This window comes from Strongylocentrotus purpuratus, unplaced genomic scaffold (genome assembly GCF_000002235.5).
Source record: "Strongylocentrotus purpuratus isolate Spur 01 unplaced genomic scaffold, Spur_5.0 spur5_scaffold_18, whole genome shotgun sequence".
Classification (NCBI taxonomy): Eukaryota; Metazoa; Echinodermata; class Echinoidea; order Camarodonta; family Strongylocentrotidae; genus Strongylocentrotus; species Strongylocentrotus purpuratus.
Window position 1 is genome coordinate 16,643,652 of NW_022145603.1, and position 18,786 is coordinate 16,662,437.

General features: G+C 38.5%; 1 protein-coding gene across 1 annotated transcript; it reads left to right on the top strand.

Moving 5' to 3' along the window:
* The first annotated feature begins 4,125 nt into the window (after nucleotides 1–4,125).
* Nucleotides 4,126–18,139, top strand: LOC576275 (probable tubulin polyglutamylase TTLL1). Its single transcript, XM_030989296.1, has 13 exons — nucleotides 4,126–4,285; nucleotides 4,845–4,910; nucleotides 6,236–6,378; nucleotides 7,498–7,602; nucleotides 8,851–8,926; nucleotides 9,875–10,009; nucleotides 12,648–12,756; nucleotides 13,182–13,262; nucleotides 13,984–14,046; nucleotides 15,179–15,265; nucleotides 16,249–16,358; nucleotides 17,304–17,357; nucleotides 17,604–18,139. The coding sequence occupies exons 1-13, from the start codon at nucleotides 4,173–4,175 to the stop codon at nucleotides 17,725–17,727; spliced, it is 1,266 nt and encodes a 421-aa protein (XP_030845156.1). The 5' UTR covers nucleotides 4,126–4,172; the 3' UTR covers nucleotides 17,728–18,139.
* The last annotated feature ends 647 nt before the right edge of the window (nucleotides 18,140–18,786 follow it).

Below are 18,786 nucleotides of genomic sequence, written 5' to 3' on the forward strand. Positions count from 1 at the left end.
TCCGCCTAAGTGGACGAAATTTCAGTATATAGGCCTTACACATTAAACAATCACAGCGAAACCGTAGAGGTGAGGCTCATCAAGGCAAACCACTCCCCGCAGATCCAGGGAAAAGACCTACACAGTGGACACATGCATGACCCCCCCCCCCCCCCCTCCCCCCCCCCACCTTTGTTTATCTTTCTTTTTTTCTTTATGTTCTTTTCTTTAAAAAAAAATATTTATGACAGATGCTTGTCGTATATTTTCTACAATTTGATTCTTAATTGTACGCCCCCCCCCCTTTCCGGAGATTCCTGTTTCTGTCAAGAACTGTCCCCGAATTAGTATTAGGTATTTTTTCATTTTGTTCTCATTAAAACATATAAGTGATTTACAATTTAAAAAAACATCACGCCTTTCCATTAGCCGTTAATTGGCCCCGTATAATCGTATATTTATTTAATTATTTATTTATTTATTTCACATATTTATTCAGGGTATCTCTTTCAGATTAAAACTGGTCTTCCATAAGGCCCTGTCTATATCACAATACCCGTCCTGACCTTGTGTGTACACTCATCATACATTTTGGTCTAATTAACCCACCCGGGTGTGAGGTAATCAACATTCCTTTCGCGCCGTCCATATAGATATAGTTTTTGAGTGTATTTTCATTGTCACAATTTCCCCCGGAACAAAAATATAGAACAGACTCAACTCATTACATAACACCCTCCATTAATTTATTATCATACACATGTCAATATTTCTGCTCTATAATAAAATGGCACAGAATGCTGAATGGTTTCTACAGGATTACAAGTGTGCGCTTTGTTATTTCTTTCCTGGTAGTAGTTTATCAGCAACTGTACACGTGATGATTTATTTTTTTTTTAATCGTCTTTCTCAACAAGCCCCCAAAATTAGGAGATTATCTCGAAAAGAAAATAGTGATTCTCCTAACATGATTGTTGGCAACGCACAAACAGTCACAAGCATGTCATTGTTTGATCTGTCTAAACCTGCTTCATTTTGTAAGAATATTATGATGTTTGAATTATTTTTATTTTGTTTTTAAACAAAAAATATTGTTTGAAATTAAGTGATCCAGAATATATCAATTTCCTATACAACATAATGTCTCATCCTGAAATGTAATAGACATGTTGTTAAATACGTACACGGAGGTTAAAACAATACACTGTATATCATAATCAGAAAAAAAATAATATCTTGTTTCTGAAATAGTAAGAAACGATGAGCGGGTCAAAGAGGTAGGCCTACAAAAACAGGATACAAGAATGCATGCTAACAAAACTCAACTCTTTGAAAATGCACAGACATTTCTCGCAGAATGAGAGCAAAAACAGTAGTACAATTATTAAGAGTGAATTGCCATTACATCTTATCGTATTCTGTGGACATCTATGTAATTATAAGTATAATATTTAGACCATACTCTCCGTATGGTCATCTTAAATTATATATTGTTCACTTTTCAGCTCGTATCGCACTATTTGATTTTTTTAAATAGATATTTGATCTGAACAAATAGTTTGTAACAAAGGCTAGTAGGCCTAATAAACCAAATTCTATACCCCACTATGGAAATCGATTAAACTAATAATACCGTGGCCCCAAAATCCGCATCATCACCAAGTAGCATAATGCATGGGAGGTGGAGCATCTTCTAAAGTAGGCCTAGGGGGCACCCCCCAAAAGGGCACTTTCTGGAGAGAAAAAAAGGGGCACCTACAACTAGGCCTACTATATAACGCGTACTTCATCTATGCGTCTCAGATCATCATCCACAGCACATCTTCATCTTGCCCCAGGCCCTCGCACCCACACCCGCTATGGAAATCGTGCCTTTTCTGTCTGTGCCCCCCAACTTTGGAACAATCTTCCCCATGAAATACGCGAGTCCCCAACCTTAGAGACATTCAAAAGTAAACTTAAGACTTATCTGTTTAATATGTAATGTAATGTAATCATATTTTGTTTGTTTAACTATAAAGCGTTATGTAAATATAAACTATTATTATTGTATGATTGTTATTAGGAATTTGTATTATGTATCATGTATTATATTCTTGTAATTTGTAGGTTAACATTACTTTAATTTAATTTTTTGTTAAGCGCTTAGAAACTTTGTATTAAGCGCTATACAAATGTAATTTATTATTATTATTAAGTGTTGTTTTTATCCTAAGCCATATCAGGTGAACATAGGAGGAAAGGGAAAAAACAAATCGGTATCGCCTACAATTATTGATATCATATTACTATCATTATTATTTGATAAATTTATGTTTATTCAGAGAAAAATGTGGAGGAGGCGGAGGAGGAAGAAGAGGGGGGGGGCCGGAGTAGATGGGGTATAGTAGCTAGGAGGAGGTTGCTGGTAGCTTGAGTGGAGCCCGCCCGCCCCCCCCCCCCCCCCCCCACTCCGAGAACGGACGGACCTCATGCGTGTATAAGCGAGTTCACGGTTGCAGTCTGAGCATGAGCAGATAAAGGTCATTGCAGAACAAATTTTGAAATACACGGAGGCGATATTCTGGATACGTGCTCATGAAAGTTATGTAACATTATGCATTCATGCACATTCAGTGCACTTCATGATACACAGGTGGAAGTATTCTTTGAAAAGAGGAAACAAATGCTATTTATATAGCCCCTCCATCGCTGTAGGAGTGATTATTTCAAAATGTACAAAGTGGGACCTCTTCATGTTTTGAAGATCTGTGGATATTTGTGGGTCATTGCAGTAATGTGCTAACCGTGAACTGGTCTATTACCACAATGTCCAGTAAAGGGGTACTTTTTGTGCGACAAAGTCCGGCCCGAAAATTGTAAAAAAAAAAGGGGTGTATTAACTTTTCACCCGGAGATTTCTTTAAAAAGGGGGTATTTTTTTTTTTTTTTTTCTCTCTCTCTCTCATCTCTTTGGACTCCTGAGAAATTATTCCGAATTTAGAGGGGTACATAGAGCATTTTTCATGATTTAAGGGGGTCTCCAAGGCAGGAAAAGCCCGCAAGAGCCCGCTAAAGGGGGGGGGGGGGGTTCGGAAATGTTGGCAGTCATCAAAATAGGGGGTGCCTTCAAAAAGAGGGAACAAGCATAATTATGCGTACCCTAGTAAACCGAGTGGGGGGGGGGGGGGGGGGGGAGTGGAGTCATTTGGGGTTTCTAGTCTATATTTTATAACGTTTTAATGAAAATGAGGAGGTAATAATTTGTTTTGACTGATTAGAAGGTAGATATTTTGTATCTAAAGGATGACTTGGTATCTCAAGATAAATTTTTAACATCAGTGGCTATTGCCATCTACGTATACTTACTGTAAATGCCCCCACCACCCCAAGCGCGTAGCCAGGATTTCATTTTAGGGGGGGCGGTAGTGAGCACGCGAAGCGTGCGAATCACTTAAAAAGCGCGCGAAGCGCGCTCCCTAGGGGGGTGGGTGCAGGGAGGGGGGAGTTTCCCCCCTCCCGCGCGAAGCGCGAAGCGCGGGAGCTTTGAAAGAAGACGATTCATTGTACCTTTCTCGACTCATAATCCTTGTCTAAATTCAGTCCCTCCCCTCTCTCGCGCGAAGCTTTGACGTTTCATTAAATTATTAGAGAAAGAAGACGATTTGTTGTACCTCTCTCGACTCTTAATCCTTATCTGTATTCAGTCCCTCCCCTCTCTCACGCGAAGCTTTGACGTTTCATTAAATTATTAGAGAAAGAAGACGATTCGTTGTACCTTTCTCGACTCTTAATCCTTGTCTGAATTCTGTTCCCCCCCCCCCCTCTCTCGCGCGAAGCTCTGACGTTTCATTAAATTATTAGAGAAAGAAGACGATTCGTTGTACCTTTCCCGACTCATATTTCTTAATTTGAACTCAGTTTCCCCCTTCCCGCGCGAAGCGCGGAAGCTTCGAAGATTCATTGTACCGTTCTCGACTCCTTTTCCCTTTTTCTTCCTACGTCCTCTTTCTTTTTTTTCTTCTCTTTCTCTCTCTCTTTTTTTTTTGGCCGGCGTTTTGGGGGGGGGGGGGCGACCGCCCCCACCGCCCCCCCCTGGCTACGCGCCTGCACCACCCTAATCTTAAAACAGTCAATATCCATATTAGAATTAATGAAGCTTAGATGCAAGACTAATTTTCATCATTTTCGTCGCTTATCAACGGTACGCGAAAATGGCAGCCAAAATCCGTTACGCTACAGATCTGGATAAAACTGTTCTTGTAGGGAATTTTGACAAGCGAGGATGGATTCAAGTAGGAGGAGATGATGACTGGAATTTTTATTGGTGAGACTTTGTTTCATTCATGAATTAGATCTAGATGAGCTTTTAAGCGGGTGGTTCTGGTCACTTATTTTTAATGTTACGTTGAACGCGGTCGACCAGAGGCAAAGGTGATCGTACGCCGCGCTGCACGCCCGAAGTGCTGGCGAAGAAATCCCTCTGTACCCGCTGAATCGAGTGCTTCGCATATTTTACTTCAGCTAAAATAACTCGAAATCTAAAAAACGGTCTCTAGGACTAGATCTAGACTTGACTTCACTCATCATACACAGGCCTTCGAAGTTAGATATAGATCTAGGTTGTATGATGTATCTGGCCAAAATCTGATAAAATTTCTAAAAACTAAAAAAGGTAGATCTAGAGTCTAGGATCTAGAAGTCTAGGTCTAGATCTAGATCTAGAATCTCGTCTAATCAAAATCTTGAATGCTGATTGCAACTTAGGCGAGGCAAGTCAAGTCTAAGACAGTCTCTTAGATCGACATACTTTTATAAACTAACTAATTTATAAACTAAGTCAATCAGTGTTTCATCCTTTTTCCCCTTATTTTTCCTTGTTTCAGGAGCACTGTTGGGACAACCAGAAATATCTTCAATGTAGACAGTGGCTATCGCATGCAAGATGATCAGTAAGTAGACTAATTTGTAATTGTAGGCTAGATCTAATGAAGTTTTATGTCATACTAAACTCTGAATGGAGAGGGGACCCGACATGCAGAAATGACTTTATTAAATGCATTGTCAGTTTAGAGCCAGATTTTGCGATTCTGGTTATAGGGTCTACTTATACTTGGGTATACTTGGGTGTAGAGACTGGAAGCTTAGCTTATTTGTCCCTCTTTACTGTTGCATCCCGTCTCAAGTATGGTTCAAACTCAATTGGATTGTTTCTCCAATACCTTTCTAGGGATGACTTGAATTGGTTAATGGTGGCAGCATTGACTACTTCCTTAGGCAGGGCATTCCAATTATTTACACTCCTTATTGAGAAACTATACTGCCTAAGTCTTGTGTTGAAACGTTTGACAATCTTGAAATCATGCCAGTGGCAAGTTGGAAGAATTTAGAAGTTCCTTCTCCCTTCTTCAAGATAATCTGCCTCCTTCAATAATGAAGATACTTGCAGATGCCGTATACTCGGCCTGATTGGGGTGTGCAGGTTCTAGACCTATCATAAGTATAGCATTTCTTTTGACTGCTTAAAGTAATTGTTCCACCAACAGTGACCAAGTAATCCTCAAAAAGGAAGCATGTATTCACATAAGTTTTGATGGTTGCTCGACTTGTTTATCAAATGAAAACTATCAAGAAAAGTATTTTTCTTTCTGAAAACTATATATATAATTATATTGTGTCTTCCGTTTTATGTCAAATTATGTGGTTATGTTATCTATATCTTTTTTTATTTTATTTTAATTTTTTCAGAAATTTTTTATTTTAGGCTTTTCTAACAGTATGTTTTACATGTTTCTTCATTACAATTTTTTTTTTTTAAAGCAAGAAGCCTCAATGCTTTTTAAATGTTGCCTTATCTGTTACCGTTAGTCTTTAGAAAACATTTTTGAGGTTTGTATTTCATTACAAGGGAGTGTTGTGGTCGAGTGGTTTAAGGCGCTTGACTGGAGATGCGAAGGTCGAGGGTTCGAATCCCGACACGGCACTAATATCCTTTGGCAAGATATTAACCTGCACTTGCTACTCTCCACCCAGATGGGTACCCGGTAGGATGCGACCGTCATTGTTGGTCAAACAGTTTTTGAGCGTCAAGTAACGCCTGGCTGGAATGGTCCCCGGGGAGTGGAGATCGTGCACACAGTGTGTGCGAACAAGCACTGAATCCAATGACTGGGGTAATAGTATATTTGTAAACACTTAGAGACATTTGTATTAAGCACGTTATAAAAGGTAAATATTATTATTATTATCTTTACACACTCCTTTCTTTTTTTACCAGAGTTTTAAACCATTTTCCAAACCACTATGAACTGACACGCAAGGACCTGATGGTGAAGAACATCAAACGTTATCGCAAGGATCTAGAGAAGGAAGGGAGCCCTCTAGCGGAGAAGGATGAACAGGGCAAATACATGCATCTAGGTAAATACTGATACAAATAATGATGATGATGATGATGGTGGTGGTGATGATGATGATGATGATGATGATGATGGTGGTGGTGATGATGATGATGATGATGATGATGATGATGAAGAAGATGGTGATGATGATGATGATGATGATGATGATGAAGAAGATGGTGATGATGATGATGATGATGATGGTGATGGTGGTGATGATGATGATGATGATGATGATGATGAAGAAGATGATGGTGATGATGATGGTGGTGGGTGGTGGTGGTGGTGGTGGTGATGATGATGATGATGATGACGATGACGACGACGACGGCGATAATGATAATAGTAATAATAACAATAATAATAAAAATGATAATAATAATGATAATAGTTATAAATAATAATAACAATAATTACATGTACAGTGTATGTATATAACGCGGCTATACTGTACTGCACTGTACTGTACTGCTCTTAAAGCGGGACTGCAGTACCTGTAGCTACTTGCGCCTTCTATATAGCAAACAATGCCTAAGCGGTACCCATTGGTCACCCATGATCCCCTTTTTCTTATGTTTAATAATTGAGATCTGATTTGATGAGATAACCACCTGAATAGAATTATATAGAAATAAAGACAAAACAGTTCTTTGTCATCTTTTGATAGCTTATCCTGTTTTATCAAGATACCCACACTTCTCTAAAATGTGTACATGATACAGTTTTGCTATTTAAACAGAATTATTTTTTAAATTGTGTATAATCACTACCTACATGTATATGCTGCTTGTAATTATCGGCTTGCATGGTGATGTTGATGTACAGTAGGCTGACGACGGATAGTCAACCTGTTCGAAATGTCGAGCCACTCCTGCCACCCATCCTCTCCAAGCGCTATAGTTCTCCTTAGAACTATAAGCTAAGAAAGATAACCAACAGTCTTTTTCAAGACTACACCAACAGTCCTTTTCAGGACTACACACCCTCAAGAAAGATTACCGAGAGTCCTTTTCAGGACTCCTCAATCCTCCCTCTCTCTCTCTCACATGGTGCATCAGCAAGTCTACTGTAACACTACCTATGTCTTGTAGAGAGTTGTTAGCATGATTCTGATGTGTACATTTTGAATTTGTTTTAGACTTCATCCCAGTCACTTTCTTGCTGCCAGCAGACTACAACCTGTTTGTTGAAGAGTTCAGGAAAAATCCTTCAAGTACCTGGATCATGAAGCCTACAGGAAAAGGTAATACAATGTAACTGTGATGCAAAAAAATGTCTCTCCTCCCTGCCCCCCCCCCCTCTCTCTCTCTCTCTCTCTCTCTCTCTCTCTCCGTATCTCCCTCCCTCTCTCCCTATATCTCCCTCTCTCCTTCCCTCCTTCCCTCTATTTCTTTGTGTACATCTTGCTAATGTGTTCTATATTGCTTAATTTCTTCTTTCTTTCTTTCTTTTTTGGAGGGGGGTACATATTTTCTGACTAAATGGTTATGATATAGTATCCCATAAGGTGGTAGTATGGTTGTAGTTGTAAATTTGAAGTGAATTTGCTCTACTCTGTGCTCACATAGATAAACATGGGATAAAAATTCAATTGGAACTCTGAAATGGGTGTGGAGGGGAAGGGGGGTTCTGTGTTTAATGTGAAATTAAGAAAATAAAAGAGAAGGATGAATACCGGTATTGGAATAAGTGTTTATTAAAAGAGTTTGAAGAGTTTAGATCTGATAATAGTGGTTGGCATTTCTCTTTAGAAAAGTACCAAGATACTTTCCTACTTTCCTAAAAGAAGGAATAATCATCCTGTAGTCATTCTGAACAGTGAATATTGATAAACAGAGAACAATATACATTCATATAAAAATCAGCTGTAGCTCTCTGCTATTCAATTTTATGTATCATTTCAAAAAGATACTCATGTGAAAAGTAAAATGGCTAGTATTATTTCAGGCCTTCTATCTCTCCTTTATACAAGTATATAGAGCGTTTACTTTTACCAATCTATCTAGATGCTGCTTGTAAGTATCGGCTTGCATGGCGATGTAGATACAGTAGGCTTGCGTGTGCACCATGTAAGCTAAGAAAAATAACCAACAATCTGTTTCAAGACTACACCAACAGTCCTTTTCAGGACTACACACCCTCAAGAAAGATTACCGAGAGTCCTTTTCAGGACTCCTCAATTCTCCCTCTCTCTCACATGGTGCACCCGCAAGCCTACTGTACAATCTATATTTGTTCTATTGAACACTTTTTGAAAAGTTCTTATCCTCTCCTCTTTCTTTTTATCATAGGCCTGACATCTCTTTATGCAAGGATATTGAAAATTCATCTAATAATGATAATAATAATTATAATCTAGGCTTCTATAGTTCATATCAATGTGCGTCACAATTTTAAAATAACCAATGTTTCTTTCATTTTTATTCTTACATTTTGTTTCATGATACACTTGAATTGTTTTCATCCTCTTCATTTTTTTTTCTTTATTCAGCAAGGGGAATTGGAATCTTCCTGATCAACAAACTCTCTCAGATTAAGAAATGGTCAAGAGACAGCAAGACTTCATCGTGAGTGTTAGCTCTACTCACTATGAAAAGGACGGACAAAGAAAGCGGACGAAATATATAGTTCCTCAGGTAGACAAAGGAACATCCCTTCACTGCTATTATGTAAAAATGTGTAGAACAGGTGAATATGCCTGTTCTACACATTTTTACATAATAGCAGTGAAGGGATGTTCCTTTGTCTACCTGAGGAACTGTATATTTAGTCCGCTTTCTTTGTACGTCATATTCATAGTGACTCAATAGGGTAGATTCATAATTAACATTTCCCCCACCAAGTTTGAGCCAATGAAACAAATGTCGGTCAGGCCATGCTTCTTTGCATGGTCTTAAATCCTTTTAAAAGTTAAATTATGCCTTGTGCTTCAGTGTTTTGTTGTTTAAAATGATGCTTTGTATCTAGGCTTCGCCATGAAATATGATTCAAGCTCGCACGGTTATAACTCTTTAATTAGAAGCTACCTAAGTTGGGTAACCTTATCTTTATACGCACCATATAAAATAAAACCACCTACCCAGTACTTACGTGTGGTAGTAAAACATGGACTTTAGCGTCTGATACTAAAAAGCGTTTGGAAAGTTGTGAAATGTGGTTTTTAAGAAGAATGATGAAAATCCCCTGGACTGACAAAGTTGGTAATGAGGGAGTTCTTACACGAGCTGGAGTACAAAGGAAAATGATATGTGAGATGCTGATTAGGCAGTTGAAGTTCATGATTCACATTACACATAAAAAAGGCCTAGAGAATGAAGAAGGAGTAGGGGAAGAAGGAGGATACTTTAGGTGGACAGTCTGCAGAAATTGTTGGAAGAGAGAGGAGTAAAAGAACTGGGAGTGGTACTAATACAGAAGGCTAGGAGCCGAGGGTTGTGGAACAGCATGATCGCCAAAGTCAAACGATATGGCACTTAGAGAGAGAGATAAAATAAGATTCCTCATTTCATTGACAGGTTCCAAGCACCATCTGCTAAGGATGCTTACGTAATCTCCAAGTATATTGATAACCCATTACTGATCGGAGGAAAGAAGTTTGATCTGCGTATCTACGTCCTCGTCACATCGTACAGACCTCTCAAGTGCTATCTGTAAGTATAGAAGGAATTGGTGTGAAGAGGAAAGGGGGAAAGAAATGTAACAGAATGTTCTGTACCACGTGTTCATTCAATCAAGAAATTCACTGTATTTAATTAAATTCCCTCTTCGTATAAAAAATATTAGTACAACACATTGGATTAAAACATGCTATTCCATACAAATAAATTAATTTGAATGACATGAACATAAAGGCCCGTATTCTGAAGTCGTGTCTAACTTAGCCACGTCTAAAGTTAAACAACTGTTTAGTTAGACACGACTTAGACAGGACTTAGACGCGAGGTCGTGTCTAAGTCCTGTCTAACTAAATTTCGTATTCTGAAGTCGTGTCTAAGTCTCGTCTAACTAAACAACTGTTTAAGTCCTGTCTAAGTGGTGTTTAACTAAACAACTGTTTAAGTTCTGCGCAAGTCGTGTTTAACTCTTAGTCACGACTTCTGCGCATGCCCAGTAGGCGTTAATTCTGACGAAAGACCCAATGCGCATGCGTGCGCGCACCGGATAAATAAATTAACGCGCACAGCTAGTTGTGTGCGTGCTGGTACCATGGTGATGTGATCGTGACGTAATGACTAGACTGCATATACTTTGTGTATGTACGTACGTACGTAGTACACGTACTGTACACTGAGATTGACAAACACACTACTTATCAGTGCCTCAGTGCTCGGAAGAACCGGAAAAGACACTTCTCCAACAGAATGGTTAGTTTATTATAGATTATGGAATTTCCAAGATGTCACCAGTAGATAAGAATAGTTAATATTATCGAGAAAAAAAATTAGACTACACGAGAAAAAATCCTGCAAAACGTATTTGAAATTTTAGAGAATGCACGTACCATCGTTCTCCCCCGCAAGTTCGGGGTCAGCAAGTAGAGTGTACCGTCGACGTTGAAAAGCAGCAGAATCGCGCCCTTAAACAGGACTTAAACAACCCCTCACAGTTGTCTAAAGTTAAACAGGACTTAGACAGGACTTATTGTTTAACTTTATTTAAACACGACTTCAGAATACCAAAAAAGTTAGACACGACTTCGTGTCTAAAGTTAGACAGGACTTAGACAACTGTTTAGTTAAACAGGAGTTAGACACGACTTCAGAATACGGGCCATTATATGTATATACATTATATGTATATAAATTTTTGTCATATATTACACTTTTTATGCCTCCGCCACCGAAGGTGGTGCCGGAGGCATCATGTTTTCGGGTTGTCCGTCCGTACGTCCGTCTCGTTTGACCGTTATCACAATATCTCAAGAACCATTTAAGATTTAAACTTAAGACTCGGGAATAGTATTTATCACCATAGGAAGACGATCTGATTAGATTTTGGAGTACGTAGGTCAAAGGTCACAGGTCACAGAGGTCAACTTATGAAATTCCTTGTATTGAGTTTGTTAGCGCGATATCTCAAGAACCATTTGAGATTTAAACTTCAAACTTAAGGATAGTATGTATCACCATAGGAAGACGATCTGATTAGATTTTGGAGCACGTATGTCAAAGGTCAAGGGTCACAGAGGTCAACTTATGAAATTCCATACATTGAGATTGTTATCATGATATCTCAAGAACCACTGGAGATTTAAACTTCAAACTTAGTGATTGTGTGTATCACTATAGGAAGACAATCTGATTAGATTTTGGAGCACGTAGGTCAAAGGTCAAGGGTCACAGAGGTCAACTTATGAAATTCCATACATTGAGATCGTTATCGCGATATCTCAAGAACCACTGGAGAATTTTCACTTCAAACTTAATGATAGTATGTATCACCATATCATAATATCTCAAGAACCACTGGAGATTTAAACTTCAAACTTAATGATAGTGTGTATCACCATAGGAAGACAATCTGATTAGATTTTGGAGCACGTAGGTCAAAGGTCAAGGGTCACAGAGGTCAACTTATGAAATTCCATACATTGAGATTGTTATCATGATATCTCAAGAACCACTGGAGATTTAAACTCCAAACTTGTTTAAATTGCTCTATGGCGGAGGCATCATTTTCGACTGTGCGCAGTCAAAATTCCATCTAGTTATTTATCAGTATCATTAACAATTATGCCTTTCCCATTCTGTGACCCGTTTCACAAAGCCTTTTTTCAATGACAAAAGACAAAAATCAGTGACAAATTGGTTACAATCTGCTGATAACCAATCAGAAGCACGGATTTCACTAGCTTATAAACAAAGACTGCCATTTGTCACTGATGACAAGGTCTGTAAAATGGGGCCCTGGGGAGTGTTTCACAAAGATCCTAAGTTGAACTTGTCTCTAAGTTAGACTTAACAATTATGGAAAGCCGTTGGCATCTATGAAATTATTTTAAAATAATTTTAAAAGGAATAAAATGTTGATTCAAATCATTCATATTTTCTATTATTGAGGAAATTTCATGTTCTTGATGCAGAATTTATAAAAAGTCTAAAATACTTTAATTTTTGCTCTTGAATATATTCTATTTTAAGGCTACAAATGGCTATCCATAATGTTTAATCTTTGTGAAACACCCCCCCCCCCCCCCTGGACTGATCTTTATGTGGCAATGCATTTTGCAAAGCTACTTTATTGTGACTTTACGTTTTACTCTTGGTTTTTGTCTTGTCTGTTTTTCAGATACAGGCAAGGATTCTGTCGCTTCTGTACTGTGAAATACAACGCCAATGTGAATGAGCTGGATAACATGTTCATACATCTAACCAATGTGTCCATACAGAAACACGGGGTGAGTGTAATTCATTGAATAGATAAACATTGAATTTCTTTTGATTTTTGATTTTATTTATTTTTCCACTTGAATATCCACAAATTAAAATGACATACCGGTATATAAACCATACAGTACAATATATAATAGAATAAAGGTTGAAATTTATACATAATTATTCAGTTTTGTTGCACGGGAATTGCAGTGTATCTATATAAAAATTGTGGTATTTACTTTTTGCCAGCTGAATTCTCTATTTGAATACGCTATAATTATCTCTCTCTTTATTATTTAGAAAAAATTCCTTTTCCTGTCAAAAATTATTTGCTTTTACACACGTACCACAATAATGAATAATGTAATACATGAACTAAACTGTTTGAAATGTTTTCTTGCAGGATCATTGTTATACATGAATTGGACCATGATTATTGTCTTTACAGGATGAGTATAATTCTCACCACGGTGGTAAATGGACAGTTCAGAACCTGAGACTACATCTGGAAGGCACCCGGGGAAAAGAGGTAAGATGTAACCCCCCCCCCTGCAAAGGAACAAATAACAAGAATTTTCTTCCTTGAGTTAAACAAAGCTAAACTCAGTTTAGGTAAAATTTTAATATTGTTATATTATATTCCACATACTAAGAATCTTGCTCTATGTTTGGTGAAAAGTACATCATGTGATGAAAGATAGTTCGCCCATCATTGATGGGAGAAGAAAGGTTTGTTACACTGTGTAGATGGTACTACTATCTTCATTGAAAGTGCGTTGCACTCAGTAGATAGTAATAGTATCTACACAGTGCAATGCACTTTAATTGTATACGTTGCATATTTCTCTCTCTTTAAGCGCTTTTAGTGTTAGTATGCAAACTTTGGTCATGCACGAACTACAGTCACACCAGTTCCACAAACTACATGCACTGTTTGCTAGCTGTTAGTTGATGACTTGTTGCTCTGAAATGATGGAAAAAGTGATCACCTTTTGGTTTCGGGCGATGGCAAACTATCACTTCCTCAGCGATCTGTATGACTATACCATCATTCCTCAGCTTTGCTTTGGAAAGATAGCTACATCCAGATCGCCTCGGAAGTGATAGTTTGTCCCATCACCTTCACCAACAGTAATTATTTGCTTATGATATTCCATCTTTTATCTTTGTATATATTGTGATGATTATAGTAATAAATTTAAATTTAATTTGATTCAATTCAATTTGTATTGATCATGTTTCTATTACAGGTAACTGATAAGCTCTTTGATGAGATGAATTGGCAGGTTGTGCATTCTCTAAGAGCCGTCTCTGTAAGTATCATTCACCTAACAATCATAATTCATAAAAATTGATATCAGTTACAACAAGTTACAATGATGGTTATAAACTACTGAAATCACATAAATTTGATTGGCTGGTAGCACATTTGTTATAGAAATGCAACACTTGTTATTGATAACAAGTTTTATGGAACAGGACCCAGATTTATTATACAGATATTGACTGATAGGGTGTGTAATAATATGTCTATACTGCTGAAGTGGGTTATATTTTCCAAAACTTGTAGTGCAGAGGGACATGTATAAGTTCTTTGTGTTCCAATTAAAGATGTCATATCACACACCCACCAGTCAAGATCTGTTATATTATATAGCCTTTAGTATACTTTATGATGTAAAATTAAGGATAGTTGCAATCTCATGCCTTGTGTTTTCTCAAACTGCTCAGTTTTCTGTGTCAAATTGTGACTAAGACGATGCAAACAATGGGTACAATGAGTACAATGACAATAGATGATCAATTTAACCATAACAGAATTACTGGGAGTGAAATATGCTATCGGTAATAACAATTATTGCAATTGATATGAATTGAGGAGCTGTGGACCAATCACAATCACATGTTTGTGTGTGTAAAGACTAAGAGCTATTTTATATATGTGTATATTATCTGTTGCTCCCCTATCCCATCTCTTCTCTCTCTCTCTCTCTCTTTCTCTCTCTCTCTATCCCCATCCCCTCTCTCTGTCTATCCACATCCCCATCCCCATCCCCCTCTCTCTCTCTCTGTCTGTCTGTGTATCCTTCCCTTCCCCCTCTCTCTCTCTCTCTCTCTGTCTATCCCAATCCCCCCTCTCTCTCTCTCTCTCCCACTCCCTCTCTCCCACTCCCTCTCTCTCTCTCTCTCTCTCCGTCTATCTCCCTCCCCTCTCTCTTTGTCTATCCCCTCCCCTCTCTCTCCCTCTCTCTTTCTCTCTCTTTCTCCCTCTCTCCCCCTCTATCTCCCTCCCCTCTCTCTCTCTCTGTCTGTGTGTCTATCCCCTCCCCTCTCTCTCCCTCTCTCTTTCTCTCTCTTTCTCCCTCTCTCCCCCTCTCTCACCCTCTCTCTACCCCCCTCTCTCTCTCTCTCATGGTATTCATCTCTTATGTCTTCTCATTCCAGACTGTGATGGCCAATGATAGACACTGCTTTGAGTGTTATGGGTATGACACCATCATCGATGACAACTTAAAACCATGGCTTATTGAAGTGAGTAGAAAAGTCACAAAGAATTATACATATACTTATAGTTTATTGGTTCCGAAACTGTTTCTATCAGACTTTCCAGTTATAGTCTCATTGTATATGTAAAGGAAGTGGAAGTGCCAGCTTTTGCCAAACATACCCATGGCTGGTGGTGCCCTCTATGGCTGAACACATTTTGTTCGGAATTATTTTGCTTTTATTTCATTGTGTCCATATTTTTAGCTCTGCTGTACAGTACAATATTACTTTGATAAATCATGACATTCCATCCAGATATGTATGTCCTAATAACTTCTGATTTCTTGATCTTCCTAAGCTCAATACTACAGTGAGGGGAAAGAACCTTTGCTCAAGAAGGGGCTTCGCTGTGGAATACTCTTCCTCGTGAGATTCGTAATAGCAAATCAGTGTTTCAAGTAATTTAAAACGTATCTGTTTAATTCGGTATATAATTTATTGTTCTGTCATTTTGTATGCTCTATCTTACTTCTGTTCCTTTGTTTATAATGCACATGTTTTTTTTTCCTTCACAACTGCGCCTTGAGCATTTGATTCATGTAGATTCGGCGGCTTATAAATCTCATGCACAGTCAAACCTGTCTATAGCGACCACCCAAGGGAAACACAAAAAATGGTCTTTGTAGACAGGTTCCTTTAGTACATGATTCAATATGAAACCATTTTCAAGGGAAACAACAAAAAGTGGTCTTTGTAGACAGGTTCCTTTAGTACATGATTCAATATGAAACCATTTTCAAGGGAAACAACAAATGTGGCCTTTGTAGACAGGTGGTCTTTGTAGACAGGTGGTCTTTGTAGACAGGTGGTCACTAAAGCAGGGTTTGACTGTATTATTATTATTATAGACTGTGATAGTCCTGATGCAGAAACGCTTCCATAGCACTTGTACAATACCCTCAATCATGTACGCTTCGTATGCCTGTCAAGACTTCAGTATTTCATGAATATTTTCTACTCACTCCCAGGTAAACGCGTCTCCATCACTGACATCAACGACGGCCAATGACCGAATTATGAAATACAACCTCGTCAACGACACCATTAACATTGTCATGCCGAATGGAGAAACACCAGAGTAAGACTTTTTGTTACCTTATTGTTTAGATTTAAAGGCATCGTTTAACAATGTTAAATCTGAGATGTATGGCCCTACGTATTGTCATTGTCTGTGATATGGTGTAATTTTGAAGCCCTACAAATATTGCGCTTCAAAATGATCATGAAGTGCCTAAAAAAAAGTAAAAATCTTTGAGTGATCAGTTTTACCATACTCATTTTCCCCGATAAACTGTAGAGTAATGAAAACCATTAGGAAAACGCAAAATTTGATTTTGATTTTCAATCATAAATATCTTGATAATCAGACAAGCGATCAGCTTGTGTAAGTCATGGCATTCCTGATACTAACCTAAAGGTTTATAATTATCATTGCAGCATGAGCTTAATCAAGGTTTTTGTTTTAAGGATCTGAGACAAAGTTACCAGATCCCTTTATAAAGTAAAAAGAAACTAGCTCTAAAACTGACGTGCTCATATGTTAAATCTCAGGGAAATTATATTGTATGATAATGTATGAAACTGTATGATGACTTTTATCAGTGTAATAAATATCTTTCAGTTTGTGACATCTCTTTTACGTTTGTGCAATTGGAAAAAAGAAATTTTGTTGCTGCTATTTATTATACATTACATTGCAGTGTATTTTTGCGTTAGCTCTTTTAATCTTTCCAGGGGGGTGTTTCATAAAGCTGTTCGTAAGTTACGCACGACTTTACGCACGACTGGTGATATGTTCTTGTGCTACATGTAAATGATTGAGAATCTGATTAGCACCCAAGAACATGTTCCAGTCGTGCGTAAAGTCGTGCGTAACTTACGAACATCTTTATGAAACACCCCCCAGATCTACATGTAAACTGCTCTCCAGTCCCATGTATCTTTTTAAATTCTGTTAACATAACTCTGGTTGTCTGAGATGACAAACATTTCACCGGCACTTTCTCTATTGTTCATTTGACAGTGTGAGATGGAACAAGATACCTCCTAAAGAATGCTACGGACACTATGATCTGCTGTAAGTACATCGTAAAGCTATAACCTTGAGCTCTGATATGGGAATCGTATATTGAGAGAACATGGGACATCGTATTCTTATGTTTATTTGGTCCCTTGTGTGACGTCACAAATCTCGGCAGTGTTTGGAGAGCTCTTCTAGTGCAAAAGTGGGACTGTATTTTACTGTTTTAAAATTGATAACAACGGCTACTTTGAATTTCAATTACCTTGTTCGATCTAACTGAATTTTTTCTGCTTCATCCAGGTATGATGAAGAACTTGCCCAGCTTGACCTCAGCGAGCGAGAGGTCAGAGGTCGTCCAGGAGCATCCACATTGTTTGGGGCTAGGGGTCGCGACTCAAAATCAAGAACAACAACATGGAAATGAAGTTAGACGCAAGTGGAGTTCTTGTGATGTTGAAACGCTCAAGGATTTTCTCTGCAGAATTTGGGCCTGTTGTAGCTGTACAATAACTTTTCCTGAGACTGCTGCAATTTAGAAACTTCACTGTGCAGTGTCGTAGTCGAGTGGTTTAGCACTTGACTTGAAATTCCAAGGTCATGGTTCCATCCCAACACGGCACTAATGTCATTTGGCAAGGTATTAATCTACCAGGTGAGGTAAACAGTTACCTGGCAGGAATTAATTCCTTGAAATGTAATGGCAGTTAGGCTAAAGCCTGGGTAATAATTTATTTGTGCGCCTTGGAATAGAATTGTCTTAATAGACGGCGCTATATAAATGCCATTTATTATTATTGCATGTAATAATAATAATAATAATATCTTGTTTACCAAGGGTAGCCTCATCAGTATTTATACTGTTCTCCCTGAGGGCCCTGCAATCATATTATTACCCTGGTCATCGGATTCAGGCTTACCCGCACACAATGTATGCACATTCTCCACTCCCTGGGGAGCATTCCAGCCAGTGCATCATTTTTACAAGTGCACACTTGCTAATCTAAGCACATTAGCTTTCGCATCCTACCGGGTACCCATTTAACACCTGGGTGGAGAGTGGCAAATGTAAATCAATGTCTTGCCAAAGGACATTAGTGCCGCGGTGGGACTTGAACCGCGGACCTTGTGATCCACAGTCCAGTGACATATCCTCTCATCCACGACACCTCTACTGTAATAGTTTTACTTGAACACTCAATCAGAAGTTGTCGACCTAAACACTAGCGACTTGATGACATCATCTTATGTGGAGTATGCATATTCACAATGACTTTGCATTGATTAAGCACAGCTCATTTGCCTGTATAGGTGAGCCGATCAGGTCCACATGCCATTACCGTAACTGCCGCAAATCTATCCCCTGTTGACCCTGTTAATAGCTCAGTCGGTAGAGCAGTGGTCTCGTAATCCGGTGACCCGGGTTCGAAACCAAGTCGATGTGCTAGTGCCCTTTGGGTAAGGCATTAATCCTCATTACCAAGTT

Coding starts and splice junctions, on each gene's coding strand:
- LOC576275 (XM_030989296.1), top strand. CDS start 4,173: ATGGCAGCCAAAATCCGTTACGCTACAGATCTGGATAAAACTGTTCTT. Junction 7,603..8,850: donor CATGAAGCCTACAGGAAAAG/GTAATACAATGT, acceptor TTCTTTATTCAG/CAAGGGGAATTGGAATCTTC. Junction 17,358..17,603: donor TACGGACACTATGATCTGCT/GTAAGTACATCG, acceptor TGCTTCATCCAG/GTATGATGAAGAACTTGCCC.